Source organism: Nelumbo lutea, chromosome 1 (assembly GCF_056320005.1).
Source record: "Nelumbo lutea isolate HS-2025 chromosome 1, American lotus-T2T, whole genome shotgun sequence".
NCBI classification, from domain to species: Eukaryota; Viridiplantae; Streptophyta; class Magnoliopsida; order Proteales; family Nelumbonaceae; genus Nelumbo; species Nelumbo lutea.
The window spans coordinates 183219505-183239234 of record NC_142684.1 but is presented as its reverse complement, the minus strand read 5'-3'; the positions used below and the strand labels follow the sequence as shown (position 1 = coordinate 183239234).

The following is a 19730-nucleotide window of genomic DNA, read 5'->3' as shown; positions in this document are numbered from 1 at the left end:
AAGGATCAATGAGGTGATCTTCATAAATTTGGAAAAATGATGCTTCAGCTCAGGGTTAGAATTTTTGGGTTTATTTATACTTTTTCACATTTTAAGAAAATAACGATTCAGCCTAGGGTTAGTACTTTTAAGCCCAGCCCAAAGTATAATTGGAATGGATGCCAATTCGAAATTAATATTAATTTACGGCCGAACATTGATATATAGAATGGGGTTTTTGGCATTTTGAATATTTATAAATCTGCAGTGGAATTCAGAATATGTTTCCGCATTTTCCCCTTCTCAGTTCTCTCACATATTAATATTAGAGAGCGGGAGGGGGAGAGAAAGATTCTCTACTTCTCTTGATCACCGCGCTCGAGTCCCTGCTACTCCTGTTGTTTGGACCTTGGGCGCTCTAATTTCAACACCACGTGTCCGTGTCACGCTTGACGCTCCCCTCCTTGTCCATGACTCCATGGACAATAGAAAGCCCTAGAATACTTACCTCCTCATATTCTAATAAAAAATTACCACAGACCACGGAGAGTGGAGAGTTCCCCTCTCGTTCCCATTTTTCCTACAGTACAGGCCCAACAGTTTCGGGATTCTCTTTCTCTTCGATTGCTCGAATAGAGCAGCAGAGTCTCTTCTCCTCCTTTCAGTCTTCTCTTCCTACTGCTACCCTTATCTTTACTAATTACCTTTCCTTTTGCTCTTCGGCATACTAAACTACTTGGTCGAATCTGAAGTCAATAAGGACAATTTCAACTTCAGTTCTGCTTTTCTTTTGTCAAAAGTATTACGAGGAAGAATTCGAGCTAATCTATTCGATCCTTTTTTTTTTGGTTATTCGTTGTGAATATTTTCCTGGGCTGTTTCTTTTCTCCATTGTTTTTATCAGAATCTCTGGTGGGTTTTGGTTTATTTATTCTCCTCTAAGTGAATTAAAGTCTGTTTTCCATTCGATCCCTGTCTTTAAACTTCTTCTGGTTCCTTTTCATTTTCTATCTCTCAAGTTATTATTTGGGGCGGCGAGTTTTTGGTGTAAAGGGATGGGGGGCTCAAGGCATAGTTTTCCTTCATGGATGAGCGCAGCGGCATCAAGAGTCGATTTCGACGGGAACGTTTCTTCGATGTCTGACGCCATGTTTAAAGATAGGAGGGAAGTTTCTTCACCTCAATCCAACAATCCTAACACACTTCCCGATGCCAAATTGGGATTCGGAGAGCGTGCCTTCTCTGCCGCTGGTGCTGCCTTCCTATCAGCGATCCTTGTTAACCCCCTTGATGTCGCCAAGGTATCTATTGCTCCCTATTATGTATTCGATGGTTTTATTTATTATTTCTGCGATTTTAGAGTATGCCCATTTGTTACTTTCTTCCTTCTTTGAGACTGTTGCTCGCCATTGTAAGTTCTCTATTCGGTTTTTTATTTGTAACTTTTCCCTTTTTCTTTTCTGGTTCGATATTTTTCTTCTTTCACTATGTTCGAGATAGATAGGTCGTTACGTATCCTGCTTTCCGCTTCTATTCAAATGCAGTAGCTTGAAGCAATACAGTTCCTGTAGTTGCATTCTTACTTTTTTTTTTTTGTTTTTAGAATAACGACCAAAAAAATTTCTTTTGGTGAAATATTGGTTGTTATTATGCTGTATTTGTTTTGGAGATTGATGTTGCTGACTTGTGATTGTGTTTATGTTTGCTCTTTTGTTTCTTTCCTTTTTTTTTTTTTTTTAATTTTAAAAGATAGAACAAAATTTGCCCTTGCTTCTTTGTTTTTTCATATAACAGATAGGACATAGATACTCCATAATTGGTTCTTTAGAAGAGTGTTTTTTTTTCCCATCCAATTTTTAGTGTTGTTGTATACATGTTTCTGAGAACAATGGTTGATGCTCGTTTCTGCAATTTGGAAATTTGACTTTTCTGCCAGATGCTTTGACTACATTTCTTAGATTTAGGTCTTGTAATGGATCTAAATTCGATAAAATATATATATTTTAATTCTTCCCTTACACTTCAGACGAGATTACAAGCTCAGGCCGCTGGAGTTCCTTATTCACATTCAAGACATCAAGTTAATGGTTGTATGGCATCTCTTGGACCAGACACGGTATGTTGTGTTCAATCTTGACATTCAGATTCAAGTTTTATTAACAATTGTCTTAATTCTTGTAAAGAATGTAAACAGCAATTCAACAAGAGAACAGGTTTCTCATGATTTAGAGAGAGTTTGGTATAATGATATGTATATGTAATAATACACGCAATAGCTGTTAACCAAATAATATTCCTAACAAATGATGGTTTTGTCTTTGTGATTTAGATGTTAAATATTGCTTCATATGCTGGAATTCTCTGTTTAACAATGCACTAAACGGTGGTAGTTGGTAACATTGAGCTTGCTTATTTATTTACTTATTTTTGACAAATCATTGAGCTTTCTTTTTCCAATTAATCCCCAATTTAGGTAATTTATCTGCTACATAATCATCCATGTCCTTGAAAGCAATCGTCCTTGGCAATCTATCTCAAAACCAGGTACAAGACCCTAAAAGCAGTCATGTCACTGGTCTTAAGAGATAACCTCCATGTCCTTTTCCTCGATCTTCAACTAGTCTAAAAAAGTATTCTTGAATTCTCCTTTCCCCAAACCATGGGCATTTGATTCACATGGTTCCCAAGTCAGAAGGATGAGCCATCACCTCTGCTTTGGTTCTTTAATTCATTATTTTTTTTTGCCAATGTGGTTCTTATATTATTGAAATGGGACTTCTATTATTTTCCATCTTTGCGTTGATTGTGCCAATTAATTTTGCTTTGGAATATGTTGGTTCAGATGTTTTCAGACCTAAGATGTTCTCCATCATGCACCCGTGCTGGATATTTTGGTGCTGAAATGGCTTGCCCTCCTGATTGTTTTCGGTACAAGGGAACACTTGATGTCTTCTACAAAATCATTAGACAGGTTTATTTCCATACTCAATTTTCTTTTGAAGACAAAGAACATAAGGAAAAATCTATACAAGTTGTAAGAACTCACTGTTGTATATTGGTACTTCTTAGGGCTTCTTTTGGCAACGGGGAATTGAGGTTTTTGACCATTTGACCTGGGACCTGGTCCTCTTACCTTTGGTTTACCTTATTGACTTGCTGGTCGGGAGCCAAAACATTAGGCTGGCGGTTCCCAACTTTCTATTTTTATTAATGAGATAAAAATAAAAGAAGGGAAAACTACATCCTTGCCCTTGGCGGCACACCCTAATAAAAAACAATAATAAAAGACAGTAAACAAGCTGACAACACCCTAAGACTGACAGCATAAAATGCTATAACAGCAGAAACAACTAACAAATCATTCTAACAACACTCCCCCTCAAGTTAAGCTGAATATATCTATCATGCCCAACTTGTCACATAGCTCATTATGTCGCAAGTATGGAAGTCCTTTTGTGAGAATATCGGCCATTTGCTCCTTGGAGTTAATATATGGGGTGCAGATTTGATCCTTTTCCAACTTCTCTTGTATGGAGTGCTTGTCCACTTCAATGTGTTTTGTCTTGTCGTGGAGGACAGGGTTAGTAGCAATGTTTATGGCTGCCTTATTATCGTAGTAAAGAGACATGGGGCTATTAACTGGAAACCCAAGCTCTCCTAACAAATTCTTCATCCAAAGTGCTTTAGTCACCCCATGTGCCATAGCCCTATACTTAGCTTGAGCACTAGATCTTGCAACCACGTTTTGTTTTTTACTCCTCCATGTCACTAGATTTCCTTCAACAAAAGTGCAGTACCCACTTGTAGATTTCCTGTCATCTATAGCACCTGCCCAATCGGCATTTGTATAAACTTCCACTTTCAGATGGTTGTGCTTATGGAACAGTAAGCCAGTTCTTGGATACTTCTTTAGGTACCTAAGAATTCTTTCTGCAGCCTCCATATGTGGTGTCTTAGGGGAATGCATAAACTAACTTAGAACACCAACCGGATAGGCTATGTCCAGGCGTGTCATGGACAAGTAATCTTCCCACTAGTATGTGAAACTGTTTTACATCTTTTAGAGGTTCACCATCACAATCACCCAATTTATGATTAAAATCCATAGGGGTGTCTACTGATTTTGCACCTAGCTTGCCTGTATCTTGTAGCAGATCTAGAATGTACTTCCTTCTAAGAGATGAAGATACCCATTTTTGAGCGGGCAACCTCAATCCCAAGAAAGTACTTTAGAGGACCTAGATCTTTCACCTCAAATTGAGAAGCCAAGAACTCCTTCAACCTTGGTATTTTAGACTTCCAGTTCCTTGTGATAATGATATCTTCCACATACACTATCAGCATTGCAACTTGTTCTTGACACCTCTTAACAAAGAGAACGTGATTAGGCTGACATTGTTTGAATCCTATTTGTTGAACTGCCATATGAAACCTGTTGAACCATGCTTTAGGAGATTGTTTTAGGCCATAGAGGGACTTTCTCAACTTACACACCTTATTCTCACTTTCTTTGGCATAGAAGCCTGGTGGCTGAACCATATAAACATCCTCCTCCAGATCACCATTTAAGAAGGCATTTTTTATATCAAGTTGATGCAATTCCCAATCAAGATTTGTAGCCAAAGATAACAAAACTCGGATTGAATTTATCTTCGCTACAGGGGTAAAAGTCTCATCATAGACAATTACCCTAAACCTGAGTGTGCCCTTTTGCTACTAGCCTTGCTTTGCATCGTTCTATTGTTCCATCAGCCTTGTGTTTCATAGTAAGCACCCACTTACACACCCCACCGGGTCTTTTCCTTTTGGAAGATCCACCAATTCCCAAGTGTGGTTCTTATGGAGGGCATTAACCTCCTCCTTCATAGCATCTGTCCATTCAGGACAAGTTAGGGCCTTTGCCACATTTTTTGGTATGGGAATACTATCAATAGACAACAACAGATAAGAATGCATGGTGAGAGGGGGAAATATGGTTATAAGATACATAGTGGGTAATAGGGTGTTTTGTAGTTCACGATCAAACTCCCTTTCTGTGAGCAATCGGGATGTCAAGATCGTCCACAACCGAAATGGGAACAAGGGAATCAACAGGGACAAGGGTGCTTGGCTCATTTGGACTTGCCTCTTGGGAGTTTGATGGCATTGTTTGCTTAGTATCCAATAGCTCTACATCTTTAGAAAAATGTTGGTCTCTATGACGTGTATGTAGGAAGACACGAAATGGAGTTGGATCTGGAATGGAGGGAAGAGAGACTTAAACTGTTTTTCCTCCCCTGTACTACTCTCCCCTTGAGGAGAGGCAGGGTAGAACGGTTCAGACCCGAAGAAGGAAACATCCATAGAGACAAAGTACTTATGACCAACAGGATCAAACCATCGGTACCCCTTCTGAGAGGAAGAATACTTAAGGAAGATGCATGGAATAGATTGAGGGTCCAACTTGCCATGAGGAGACAAATCATGAACAAAGGCATGACAACCAAACACCCTCATAGGGATGGAAAACAGAGGGGATTGAAGAAACAACAACTGATGGGGTGACTTGTAGTTCAATACTCTAGAGGGCATGTGATTGCTGACATATGCAACGGCAAGAACAACATCTACCCAGAAACGTTTCGACACATTCATATGTAACATCATCCCCCGTGCTACTTCAAGATGTCTATTCTTTCTTTCAACACCACCATTTTGTTGTGGTGTTCTTGCACGTGAGCTCTTGTGAAGGGATCCATGGAAAGCAAAAAATTCATTAAGCTCACCATGGAAATATCCTTTCGTGTTATTTGATTGAAAAATCTGAATCTCAACATGAAGTTGTGTGAACACCATCCTCTAGAAGTCCCTTATATTCTTTGGGACTTCGTCTTTGGTATGCGTAGGAAATATCCATGTATAACAAGAAAAGTCATCAATCAAGGTGATGAAGTATTTATATCCACCCTCAAAAGTTATAGTAGTAGGCCCCTAGACATCAGAATGCACAATATGGAAAGGGAAACTTGCTCTTTTATTACTTGAATGAAAAGTTATTCTACAATGTTTACTCAATTGACACGTTTGACATTGAAAATCTGACACCGAACATGACTTAAATAAGGACAGAAACAAATACTTTAATATTTCAAAGGACACATGACCTAGATGATTATGCCACAAAATAACTTTACTCTTATTGGATTGACCCAACTAACAATGTGACTCTGAAGACGACCCAACTAAAAATGACACCAAGAAACCAGTCTTGTTGTCAAGAGTATAGTGACCATCTACCAAGCCTCTACCAATTGTCCTCCCAGAAGTTAGATCCTGAAAAATACATGAACCAAGAAAAAATGTTATACTACAATTTAAAGACTTTGTGATACTACTAATGGAAAGCAAATTGATAGGAAGTTTAGGTATGTGTAACACCTTATTAAGGTTGAGGCCATGGGGAAGAGATATTGATCCCTAGCCTACAATGGATGAGAATGATCCATCTACAAGCCTCACCTTATCTCTTCCGGACAATAGACTATAAGATTAGAAATGATTTGGCTTATCGGTCATGTGGTTCGAGGCCCTCGAATCAGTAATCCAAGGGGAATGAGTGGCGATGGAAACATGGAAGGCGAAGGTAGCATTACCTGATATAGATGCAAATGAAGTTGAGGGAGTACTAGTAATTGAGTTGTCCATCTGATATAGAGCCCTACCATACAATTCCAGATGATTACAGAATGAGTTCATGATATCTTCCTTAGGGTCAGAGCTCATGGACTGTTCCTATGTAGCACTAGGGTTTCCAGTAGATTGAGAATTTTGAGCTGCCATATTTGCTGCATAGTACTTCTTCTGGCCCTGCACCTTACCCTGCTCTTCCTTTTTTACAGCCCACTTCGGTTTTCCAAAGTGCTCTCCCAGCATGAAGTACGAGTATGTCTTGAGCGTCGACAGTGACTGCACCACAACTTATCCTTGTCATCAGCTTTCTTGGGATCACCACTTTTCTTTCCTACATTAGTACCACCTGTTGCAGCTAATGCAATCTATTGCTCCCCCTCATTTGCAATCATTAAATTCCGTTTACTTTCCTCAAATTGGACCAAGGCATACACCTCTTGGAGAGAAGGCAATTCATGACTTCCCAAATCTGAACTCTTAGAGGCTCATACATAGGATTCAGTCCCAACAAGAAATCAAAGACCCGCTGCTGATATACCAACTTCTTATAGGCTTTGGCATCATCATTCTTCTATTCTATAGTCTGATAGTGATCCAACTTCTTCCAAACAGAAGTAAGAGCTGAATAATATGCTGACAAACTGCGGACACCCTGTTTACAGGTTGAGGATTCAGCCTGTAACTAATAAATCTTAGTATAGTGTCTTTGCTCAGAGTAGGTAGTTTTAACTTGTTCCCATATCTCATTTGCAGTCTCTGCCCATATAAAATTCTTCTTTACACTTGGTTCCATGGCTGCAAGTAGCTAAGTCATTACCATACTGTTCTCCTGATCTCACCTGTCATGTTCAGCTGTCCCACCTTTAGGTTCTTTTACTCTTCCATATATGTATCCAGCTTTTCCCCTAGCTGTAATATATAATTTTACACCTTTAGCCCACTCTAGATAGTTCAAACCATTCAAAGGGCTGATTAGCATCGGAAAAAACATATTCTCAGCATTCATACCAGCTGTACCACGAGTTGGTGTAACCCCAGACGAAACTGAATCCTCAGTTTCCATGTTGGGCAGGTTCTACAATTCAAAAAGAACCACTGATGTACACAGAAATAGGTCTCTACCCTATTTCTACTACGCAACACACATGTAGGCACAAAACACACACCAATCTGCCTCCTAGAATGGAACACCTTTGCTGAAAGCACCACTACCAGTAACTAACAGACCCAAAAAATTAGTATCACCATTATGCCCCACAAGCCACACCCGAAAAAAAAGGCAGCACATACCTGTAACAAGGGAGCACACAACCTCCTATATAGCAACTGTACGAAGGTGAACATAACAAGAATGCAGCCTTCACAGCATCGGCTGTCACCCACTAGGGTTTCCTCGGTGTTACGATCAAGGAAGAACCCAGAGAAGTCACAGTCTGAGAATTCTGACCACTCCGATTGGGCTCTTGCACCTCACAGTTCAAGAAATAAAAAAAAAAAAAGAAAACTGATGAGAGGATATGTAGTTCAGAGAGAGAAAAAATCCTCCTATTGCCCAGAAGTTTGCTCTGATATCATGTTTTCTTCTAGGAAGAAGAGAATAAAGGGAGAAGAAGGAAGAGAAGAGGGAGGGAGAAGGAGAAGAGAGATTGTCTGTTTGGGAGCCAAAACATTTGGCTGGTGGCGCCCAGCTTTCTCTATTTATATTAATGAGATAAAAATAAAAGAAGGAAAAATTACATCCTTGCCCCTGGCAGCACACCCTAATAAAAACAATAATAAAAGACAGTAAACAAGCTGACAGCACACTAAGACTGACAGCATTAACTACCATAACAGCAGAAACAACTAACAAATCATTCTAACAACAGTACTCAACTCAACCAAGCCTTGCAAAACTATACTGGGTTGGCTACATCCTGTTTTGCCAATTCACTTTCTCGAGAGCCCTATTTGTTGTTGTAAATTGCATACTTGTCACTTCTTCAATCCATGTCCTTTTTGGCCTGCTTTCTTCTAGATCCATCAACTTGCAACAGATCACTTCTTACTAATGCAGTAGGTGATCTTATATGGATATGTCCAAACTATACATAGCCTACTGTCCCTCATTTTATTACCTTCTAGAGATACTCCTAGAGCTTAAGAATACACCTAAGTGGATATGCCTGTTTATACTGCACATTTTTATTGGTTTTATGATGTTTGAATGGGGTTTGCTTGTTCAGGAAGGATTTGCAAGGCTGTGGAGAGGCACTAATGCAGGCTTAGCACTGGCTGTGCCAACTGTAAGTTCTTCCCACTCCCCTTTGTTCCTTTGCCATTGGTTAAGCTTCATCTATATTTTTAACATTTCTGTTGGTGACTGATCCTGTATCAGTGCATCTTTACTGAACAGTTCTGTTGGGATGCCAAAATTCTTTTTTACAAGGCTTCTCATGGTGGCCAATGATTTTTAAATTGTCAACCAGGTTGGGATATATTTGCCATGCTACGACATCTTCCGTAATTGGATCGAGGAATTTACGACCAAGAATTCTCCTAGCTTGACACCATATGTTCCCTTAGTGGCAGGATCAGTTGCACGATCCTTGGCTTGCATTACCTGCTATCCAATTGAATTAGCAAGAACCCGCATGCAGGTATTAAACTTGTGGAACTACATTTTTATATGCTTATGAGTTATGATTATCAGCTCATAACTTGGCCAGTGCATCAGAGCTTTTTTGTTAAATGCATCTGATCTATGGAGATTTTGTAATTGGGTCAAGTAGGAGAGCTTACAACTAACTAAATCCCATATAATTAATCCATGTGGAGGAATTTAGTGACTGGTCTGAATCTCATCCGTTGGATAGGGGACCTTATGGATTAGCCATGTATTCATCCCTCTTGGTCCATATCAGCACTATACCCACATTGCACCGGAGTTTTCACCAAGCAACATGAACCATTCAAAGTATATATTTAGTGATGATAATCTTTTTTTTTTTTTTGATCAGCAAAGAAAATCATTTATTGATTTAAATCTGGATTTACAATATTGCCCTATTTAATGACGATAATTTTGCTGGAGCATTCATGCTGAAATCTGAATATAGTATGTAAGCAGCAACATGTTCATCACCTAGGCTTGAAAATTTAAAAGATTACAAATTTTTGTAGTCTCCAGATTCCAGATTTCAGATATTTTGTTAAATAAGCATTAAACACATTATGGGTCAAACACTTTATTGAGTATCCATGTTTCTGCATGTTCCACTAAATAGAATGGAGTGGTGAAACATGATTCATGTAACCGAACAAGATTAGGCTTAGATGATTCCAACATGTTCAGCACCACTTCCAACTTCTATATAGGCCCCTATAGAAGGTCTGTCTTCAACATGTGGCAAGGGGTTTTGAGCCAAAATTTACCTCATGAACAAAGTTCAGCAAGAGGAACATGTGAGGCCCTCTTTATATGGAAGGTCTCTGGGTCATTTAGACTCTTTTACTAAACAAAAAGCAGACACTATCCTTGTATATAAACTTTGGTTGTCAGATCATGCAGTTGTCTTGATTGTTTTAATCAACTGGTTGTTTTGATTTAGGTCCAGTATATCCCCAGGATAGTATCCCATTTGTTCAAATGAAATAACCAAATCAAGTTGTTAATTTGCTATCTGAATCCTATCTCATTTTGATAAACTAATCTGGATATGACATGGTAGCCATTATAACCATTATGCAAAATACATGAAGCTGATGAGAAACAACTAGCACCACTATTACCATTATCTCTCTCTTTTTTTTTTTTTAAGTTTTCTATGTATTTGACATAATTATTTTGTTGGAAAGCAGGCTTAATCTTCTCTTGAGATCTGCTTTTTTTTAATGTTTTTTCCTTGGGTTGAAATTTCAAGTGTGACTGTGTGAGCTCGTTCACTTGTATGTTCTGGAGTACTGGTCTTCCAACTTAGTTTACTGACACATCTATAATTTCAGGCATTTAAAGAAACTCAAACTGGTGCAAAGCCTCCAGGAGTATGGAAAACTTTACTTGGGGTCCTTTCACCTGTCAGGAGTGCAAATAGTAACCTAAATAACTGTAAGTTGTACCGTACCCACCCTGTGGCTGCTGTATATTATGATGTTTCTTTTAATAAAATTACCTTACCTTTTATATATATACACACACATTAGGACATTAGGCACGGTTTATTATGATTCAACTTGTTATGTGGCATTAGATTTTCTTTGATAAAGAATATAGTGTAAAAAGTAATCAAATAGTCTTACTGAACTAGTTTTGTAGGTATAGGTACAAATGCAGTTTCTGGGAGAGAATGTATGGCCAATATACTAATAGTAAATATACTGGATGGACAGCTGATAGTGAATTCATATAACAGTCATGCACATAAAATGCGTATGCACATATTCTGACACGCAAGGAAACATTTATCTCTGTTGAATCTTTTATTGTGCCTGAAAAATCTTGAACTCTTATGATAAAATTTGCCCACATGTTCTGAATATCTAATTACTTGGTACTATTCATTTTAATTGGTTTTATTTTGCAACAAAATTTCCATTATTTAGAAAACAAAAATGTTATTAAAATTTAAAATAAAACTTGAAAGTTTACATATACTCACCAAGCCACTGAATCCCCTGTTTTGGGGTTTGCTGAGTTTACATGTACTAGTTTCAGAATTCAGATGCTGACAATCTTTTATCTCCATGCAACATTTATTCATACATATAAAGTATCTGTCATATATCCATCCTTTTAGTATTGATTGTTGAATTGAATTTGGTAACCAACTTTTGACTCATGACAGATGGCCATATCTTGCACATATTGGAAACACTCCCTAATTTTTATTAAAGGAACCTGAATTGCTGAATGATAAATATTTCCCCGTTTGAAACAAAGATTTGTGGGGTTATTAAACATGGAACTAAGCACCATGCAGTGTTTTAAAAGCGCAAGGCGCTGGGGGGCAATTTGTGCCTGAGGCGCAAGCCACAAGGCGAGGCATGCACCTTTTTAAGAAAGGCAGAAAACTACAAAAAAAGCTAAGAAATAAAAAAAGTCAAATTTCAAAACAATGCCAAAAAAATTTAAAAAATGCAAAAAATATTAAACATAATGTTAATAAAAAATATAAACATAAATTTTGAAATAAATGTTTTAAAAAGCAAATTATCTAAAATTAAAATACATAAGCATAACATGTAAAGCGTATTCAAATGAAAATTTAAAAATAAAAGCAAATATATAAAGCATTTTCAAGCATGTAAAACCCACAATCTCTTTTTTTTTTCCCTTAATTGCATTGCTTCAAGTAGATAATGTGATGTAAATCCTATTGCATTCTTGATTTTATAAGTCGCCTTTGTACCACGCTTCTTGAGGCAAGCCCGAACAAGTCTATGCTAGGGTTTGAAATTCTTATTTCTTACATGAAAAATAATGATTTTATAACTTTAATTGCCTTTTAAGAAGATATTTTATTGGAATGAATGAATGAACAACATTAGCAAATAGGGGTTTTCATGTGAGAAATAAGAATTTCAAACCCTAACATAGACTTGTTCGGGCTTGCCTCGAGGGGCTTGGTCGGGGGTCCGGGGGCGGAGACAAGGCAAAAAGCGCAAAATTTTAAAAAAGCGCATGCCTAGGTTGAGGTGCAAGGCGCATCAGGCATACGCCTAGGTGCACGCCTAGTGCGCCTTTTGAAAGGGGTGTGCCCAGGACCTGGGTGAGGCGCATACCCCAAAATGCGCCTCGCTTTGTGTCTAGGTGCCCTCAGGTGCGCCTTTTAAATCACTAGCACCATGCAAGAATTTCTGGGACATAAGTAGACTAATATGTCTACTAATATTCAATTAGTTTCACAAGAAAGTGGTAAGCATTAAGATTAAGATTTCTATGCATTTCTATTGAACTAATGTGTTTTTGTTGCTTTCGTTTTGCTATAGTTCAAAGCTACCGCGTCTTATGGACAGGTGTTGGAGCACAACTTGCCCGTGATGTCCCCTTCTCTGCTATTTGCTGGTCAACCCTTGAGCCAGTGAGTTCCTTCTTTCAACCACTTCCATTGCTACAAGGTTCAAAATTTCATCATGTATTGGCTAGTGATTTAAAAGGTGTGCCTAGGCGCATACCCTAATAAAACCAATAATGTTTAGGTATGCGCCTAGGTCGTAGGAGCACAAGCGAGTTGCATTTCATGTTTAATATTTTATTGTGTTTAATTTTAAAACATTCACTTTAAAATTTAAGTTTATATTTATTTTATTAATATTATGTTTAATATTTTTTGATTTTTTATTATTTTTTTTGTATTTTTTGCGCCTTGCTTCAAAAAGGCATGCGCCTTGCCTTGTGCCTTACGCCTCAGGTGCAAATTACCCCTTATGCCTTATGCTTTTAAAACATTGGTATCAACCTGTATCGTATAGGTGACCCACTGATACACCAAATATAATGTTTTGGTATTTGACTTGTTTTAGGGGGGTAGAGAAGCCTAGAGGTGTAAATCGGGTCGTGCTGGGCCTGACTCGTTATTGTAGCACACGAGCCATGCCGGGTTGGATTTTTAGTTGTGTAGGCTGGCACGACACGACACGACACGACACGACAAAGTGGGTCATACTGGACACAACAAAGTCTGCAGCATGGCCCGACACGACCCATATTTAAATTTTTATTTTCAAAATTTTATACTATTTTATTCCAATTGTATTGTAATCTTTAAATTTAATTTATAAACAATTATAAACATCAAAATTCATATAAAATAATGCAAGGTGCCAACCACCTGGTTGGTAAGATTTTTAAGATTTTTTTTTAATTTTTTGCCTATTTTGTTCATTTATTTTAAAATTTTCATTATGTTTTCAATTTTTTTTTCACAAAAAAAGCCTCTCATTGCCTGGTGCAAGGATGGCACAAGTTGTGGCATGGCACGGCCCGGGTCCAGCTGGTCTCGTGCCATGGGCTGTGCCAGGCCTGACCTGTTAAGGATCCCAGAGGAGGTAGGCACAACCACATAGGCCCGTGGGCTGGCATGGCATGGCCTGCTAAAGCATAGGCAGCCCGCAAGGTTGTGCCGTGCCAGTCCGGCCTAGCCCAATTTACACCTCTAGAGAAGCCTTTTATTTTTTTTGATCAGTCTCTAGAGAAGCCTTAGACTGACCCTTCTGAGCAAGTTTCGAAAAAAAAAATAAAAGAAGGGAGATCATGGGGTTGAAACACCTGATATGCCCCATCCAGTGTATGCGTGCATCGATACTTTGAACCTTGCATTGCTATATTTGTTTTTCTAACTTCTCTATATGTGCCTTGCCTACCCTTTAAGACAATGTTTGTCTTTTCTTTGATTTTCTCTTTCTTTAAATTATACAGATTAGGAGAAGAATCCTTGGTTTGGTTGGTGAGGATGCTAATGCTGGGAGCATCCTTGGGGCAAACTTCTCTGCTGGTTTTATTGCTGGTAGTCTTGCTGCTGCTGCTACGTGTCCCTTGGATGTTGTGAAAACTCGAAGACAAATTGAGGTACAAAACAACTCTTTATGCTATGCACAGACACACACCCAGTAACATACATTTTGTTTGTCCAAGCACCCCTTTAAAACTAAAAGAAAAAGGTGCATGGAAGGGACTGATACACCCCTTCTGCAGTATTTAAGGGTATTAATATTTTGAACATTGATTTGCACAACCAATATATAAACAATGCCTTTTGGGTGCTTGGTTGGAATCAGCATGATCTCTTATATAAAGGGATTTGGTTAAGTACACACACCATGGTTTGTATCAACAACATTTGGCAAAGTCTCCCCATTTTATTACACACAATCCAAAATATCCAAAATATCCCTTATCCTTATATCTCCAATATAAAGATGTAGCCTGCCCCATGTAGTTGGTACAAATATTAGATGATGGTGCTCTATGATATATTGCTGTAAAGTGTGAGAACACTGGATCGAGTCTGAGAGTGGTTAAAATGCCAAATGTTAAGACCGTATGCAGCCTACCTCTCCCAAGACTCTACATGGCTGGGGCCAACATTGGATAATAGCCTCTTGAGTTCTATTGATAAATTAAACATCTAAGATTTATAATTTTAGAATACCACCTATGCTTTCTGATATTTCATTAAAACCATTAAGTTTTTTCCTGAAAGAACAAATGGGTAGTCTGATTAGTAATGATTTCAGGGTTGTATACCCAACGTCTTTTGGTTGAGAATGGAGTTTATATTTGACAGTCATCTTATTCTGGTTGGAAACTTGGAATTGTATTTGTATTCCCTATTTGCCCCAACTCCATGGGATTGACTAGCCACCCTAGGAATTCATAGGGGAATACTGGGCCCCTACCTCGTTGGAGGACATACGTTCTACCACCTCTTGATTTTCATACTTGAACCCTGAAACCTAAACCCTAAAATCTAAACTCTGAACCCTTAAACTCTAAAATCTCTAAATCTAAACCTTGAATTTATTGTATGAAATGCCTTTGGTAGGACACATGTCCTCCAATGGGGTAGGAGCCAAGTATTTTCCGAATTCATAGGCTTAACGACTAATATTTCTGATATTCATGCAGTCGAATCTAAAACACTTGTGGAATTAGGGACTATCAATGTCCTATGTTTTCTTCTTTCTTTCTTTGTTTCTTTCTGATTTTCTATTTTATTTTATTTTTTTTTTTTGGGGGGGGGGTTGATTCTGTGAAAGGATAGCTTATTTGTCGGTGGGTAGTGGTTGGTATGATCTGGTGCTCAACCGCTAACCATACTGACTAAGCTAGTTACACCTTCAACCAATTCATATCCATCTACATTTATAGATATACTCTTGATGTGTTAACAGATGGTCACTTGTACATAGCATGAGCAACACCCTAGGATGTTCTGTCTGATTAGTTCTAATTCACCAACTTGTATTTTGTTCATATCCAGAAGGACCCAACAAGGGCATTGAGGATGACAACTAGGAAGACATTGGTGGAGGTCTGGAGGTATGATTTGTTTTAATATGCACATATGAATATATATACCCATTGCATTGGCTCAAAACACCTTGCTACCTGTGCAGAGTAAGCTAGTATGCTGATATAATTGGGATATAACATTTGCATGTCTAGTAGATCCCCTATGTGGTCGATGGTCTAAATTGACCACAACATCCCCTACATGGCAGAAATAGGTAGGTTTGTATAGTTTAATCCCTAATTCACCTGTCTAGTGAATCTTTACCCACATGCATATGTATGTAGTAGGTTCTCTAGTTGAGTCAATTAGGGATGCTTTCCTAGACAGCCTGTATTTATGTCACATGGAGGAATTGCATGGCTGATGTAGATCATACATCAAATAGTGGATCACTGGATCCAATGGACTCACTGGGTGCTAAATCCTTCTTTCCATATTAACTATTTTCTTTTTGATAAATCATATTATTTAACCTTTTAATTTAAAAGTTTTTCACGAAGGGGTTATTCCGAACATGTAGTGAGATCTTTCTGGCTGAAAATTTTCAGGATAAAATGGAGAGAGGAAATATAGATACTATATTTGAGCTTCAAACCAACTTACCAGTTACCACATTGAATTTAGAATTCTCAGCTCATTTGCACATGAATTCTAGAGGACTCAGAAAACTTTCCATATTGCAGTTAATCTGGTGGGTCATAGTTTGAATTGTCCTTTGACCCTCCTTTTGTTTACGGGGAATAAATTTTGTCAAGCCCTCACAAATAAGCTCTTCATTGTAGGTTTTCTCATTAAAATTTGAAAATTTTGTTGGGGCAAAAATCCATACAGAACTGATATCAACACGGGTGAACATATGACCAATTCTGGGAATTCTCAATCTGATGGATTGTCTGGATCAGCCATATAGTAGCTCCACTCGACAAAACTAGGTTGGTCATCTGGGTGATTAACTACTCGATTCAGAAACCATGTTTGGGGATGTCATGTCCATCAGAAAATTTCCAATTTCTGTGCCTGGATACTAAGCTGAAGACCAACTTTACATGAAATGATCATAAGCTTTTTAATGTAATTTCGGCAATTTCTCAGAGAACTCCCTATTATTGTTCTTGGGTTTGGAGATTCTTCATATCTCAAAACTCCGTAAAACCATGGAAAGATGGAAATTGGTTGTTTCACAAGGATGTGCTCTCTTTGGGACATTGTTGATGGGGTTAAATGGTGGTTGTGATTTGTTAAATAAACCTGCTTAGTGATAAGAACCATTTCTTGTCCTTTCTATTTACACCTCATATGAATACACGCATAACCCCATGATCGACAAATGAGTTGTTTAAGAAACACGCTGAAGTGGGACTTTTTAAATGATGCCTTTGAGCTGCTTATGATCAAGGTTTAAAATATCACAATGTATTGGGTTGATACGGGCCCATATTGGTCTGTTTCGGATCTGTATTGGTCGATACAAGCCCGAAATAGGCCGATACAAACCACTTCGATTTTAATACCCTGGTCATTTGATTTTAATGTCCATAATTTCGCCACTAAACCAGAGTCAATTTTCTCTTTTCTTAGTGCTTATTAATAAATGCTGAAATTGATTATTAAATTTTATATACTAATAAATCTTAAGATAATTTTATTGGTTATTTGAAAATTGATGTATATAAATTCATATTTTAGTTTTTTTTTTTCACATTTCAGTTATTCCATCATTTTACTAATTATATCTCGATATCTCGCATTTTATATAAACATTAAATTATGGTTTTTTTACATTTAAATGACTTATTTACAATAATATAAAACTTGTAAGTATTGTTAATAATATATTTTTTATGATTTATTTGAATTATTAATATATTTATATGTATTTTGGTTTTTTGTCTGTATTTATATATATCTAAAATGTATCTCGGTACGCTTTTTAAAATCGTCTTTTCCATACACCTTGCGTTTCATATACTTTGGACCAATAACCTTGCTTATGATATGACTATTTTTTTTGCTGAATAGGGACGGGGGAATTAAAGGACTTTTTACAGGTGCTGGCCCACGTGTTGGTCGTGCGGGTCCATCAGTCGGGATTGTTGTTTCCTTCTATGAAGTAGTGAAGTATGTCCTACCTCAAAGAAGTGCATCTTCATAATGAAATGGGAGAACTTTGCAGATCTAGGATTCCAGTCCATACATCATACTTCGGCCAAGGAAAGAAGAATTTGGCACAGAAGAATTTCTTGCAAGCTCCTCAGTTTTGCCTTTGAAATGGTAGAGCTTAGAGGCAAAGAAAGCTTCCTCTGGATCATTTCTCGGGCTGATAACTGACGCTGGTAATCTCTTTCTTCGTGGCCAAGTCGACCCAATTTTGCCTCTATTCACGTAAAAGTTTCGTCAATAATTCTGAAATTTTGTTACATTTAAGTCGATTTTTTTCTTTTTATCGGTCGAGGTTGGGGTGGTTCAGTTCGGTGATATCTTTTTCGTCATCTTTTGAGGCCATTTCATGTGGTTTGATTACAAATTGGCGGATTCTTGACTGATATCCAACCCTTTGTTTTAGTTACAAAAAAAAGGACTGATGTCTAACCCCTTTTTGTGAATTTATATTTCTTTTTTTTTCTTTCCCCTCCGAGTAGCACAACGCCACAGCCCCGAGCTATCCGAATTGTTTCTCATGGTCGGTAGTTGAAGCCTTTGCGGGCTCACGATCACCGAAAGATTTGCTTTGATTGATCTCTGGTATACCATCTGCAACACTGAACAGGTATATGTTTCCCCGGGAAGATATTTTGACCGATTTGTTAGATATTTTTCTCTGCTTCTTCCACCACTAATAATTGTTGTAGTCCGCGAGGACTTATTCCGCATTTTATTTATAGTATAAGAAACAATCCAAAATTTTCGATATATTTGTCTATGATTATCAATCTGGTAAACATTAATATACAGTCTTTAATTGCAATTCTTCATTGTTCTTGTAATTGCGATTTAAAATTCTTTTTCTTTTAAAGCAACTTTGGTTGAATGAGCAAAAATTAGAAAGGGAAGCTAAAGAGTAGTTTTAACTTTTAAGAAGGTAGATTAACATGGGTAAAAGGTGTAAGAAACGATTTTAAGTAAAAATGAGAGAAGGTGATAAAGCAAGGTTGTTTACGTCATATACCCCTCATTTTTTCATTTCCCCCAGTATTCTCCTTAAAACTCTCTCTCCTTTCTTCCTGCTCTCTCATTAGCTCTCTCCTTCCTCCCTTCCCCTACCTGCTCCCCCAGGCTCCAAAACTAACTTAAGCAATATGGTTTCTTTCTTTATATGGGCTTATGTTCTCCCTTTTACCAAAGCTAACCGGTTGAGACTCTTCTCTTCCCTTTCTTCTGCCAAAAGTGAACTGAGACTCTATCCCCTGTTTTGGAGAGATCCTAGTTCTTCACTGAAACGGCAGGTTCAGACTTGCATTGTGTTTTGTGGAGATGTAGAGGAAAATGGGTTCGTCAAGGATTGTGGTTCTAATTATGTTTGATTTTGATGGTTGGGTTTGGATATGCAATCATGTAATAATTCAGATCTCCTGCCCACAAGAATCTTGCCCATGCCTACCCACATGATACAATAGCTGTACATTGAGAATATATTCATGGAATCTCCCCATGAATGGTACATGCGTACATGAGAAGTGTTCTCAATGTACAATTGTAATGAGGTGTGGATAGGGTTCTTGTGGGTAGGAGATCCAAGCTCATCATTTAAGCACCCCCCCTTTTCTTATTCCTCTTTTTTAGTTTCTTCATACTCATCACAATGGAATCCAAGCCTAGCCTACCACCAAAATGTAAAGTCCCAACATTATTTTCTATTTTTTCCATCTTTTTACAAAAAAAAATAACCATGATTGTTAGATTAAAATTTTTGGACCCAAGCCCAACTATTACATTTTGTGTTGGTGAAAGGAGAGTTCAGACCATCTCATCGATTGATGACCCAAGCCCAACAATTGGTCATTTTATTAGTTTTTGGCAAGGATTAAAATATTGACATGATACGCCTTATATGTATTGGGTGTATTTATCGGTATCGATTAGAACCAAGAC

The 19730-nt window shown here is 37.8% G+C and overlaps 1 protein-coding gene across 3 annotated transcripts; it reads left to right on the top strand.

The window, feature by feature from the left end:
• Positions 1-262: 262 nt before the first annotated feature.
• On the top strand, positions 263-18606 carry LOC148879690 (mitochondrial carrier protein MTM1-like). 3 transcript variants are annotated; one of them, XR_016104307.1, is made up of 11 exons: positions 377-1280; positions 2006-2095; positions 2822-2950; positions 8874-8933; positions 9117-9287; positions 10633-10735; positions 12616-12707; positions 14045-14194; positions 15609-15667; positions 16190-16332; positions 16424-16825. XR_016104307.1 is itself a non-coding variant. In XM_088961309.1 (10 exons), exons 1-10 carry the CDS (start codon positions 1035-1037, stop codon positions 17791-17793), a joined length of 1233 nt encoding a protein of 410 aa, XP_088817435.1. In that variant the 5' UTR covers positions 263-1034; the 3' UTR covers positions 17794-18606. The 3 variants fall into 3 exon arrangements, 2 of the variants coding, with proteins under 2 accessions (XP_088817435.1, XP_088817436.1); XM_088961309.1 differs by lacking the exons at positions 16190-16332; positions 16424-16825 and adding an exon at positions 17661-18606 and having other exon boundaries at positions 263-1280; XM_088961310.1 differs by lacking the exon at positions 16190-16332.
• The last annotated feature ends 1124 nt before the right edge of the window (positions 18607-19730 follow it).

Coding starts and splice junctions, on each gene's coding strand:
- LOC148879690 (XM_088961309.1), top strand. CDS start 1,035: ATGGGGGGCTCAAGGCATAGTTTTCCTTCATGGATGAGCGCAGCGGCA. Junction 1,281..2,005: donor ACCCCCTTGATGTCGCCAAG/GTATCTATTGCT, acceptor CTTACACTTCAG/ACGAGATTACAAGCTCAGGC. Junction 2,951..8,873: donor TCTACAAAATCATTAGACAG/GTTTATTTCCAT, acceptor TTGCTTGTTCAG/GAAGGATTTGCAAGGCTGTG.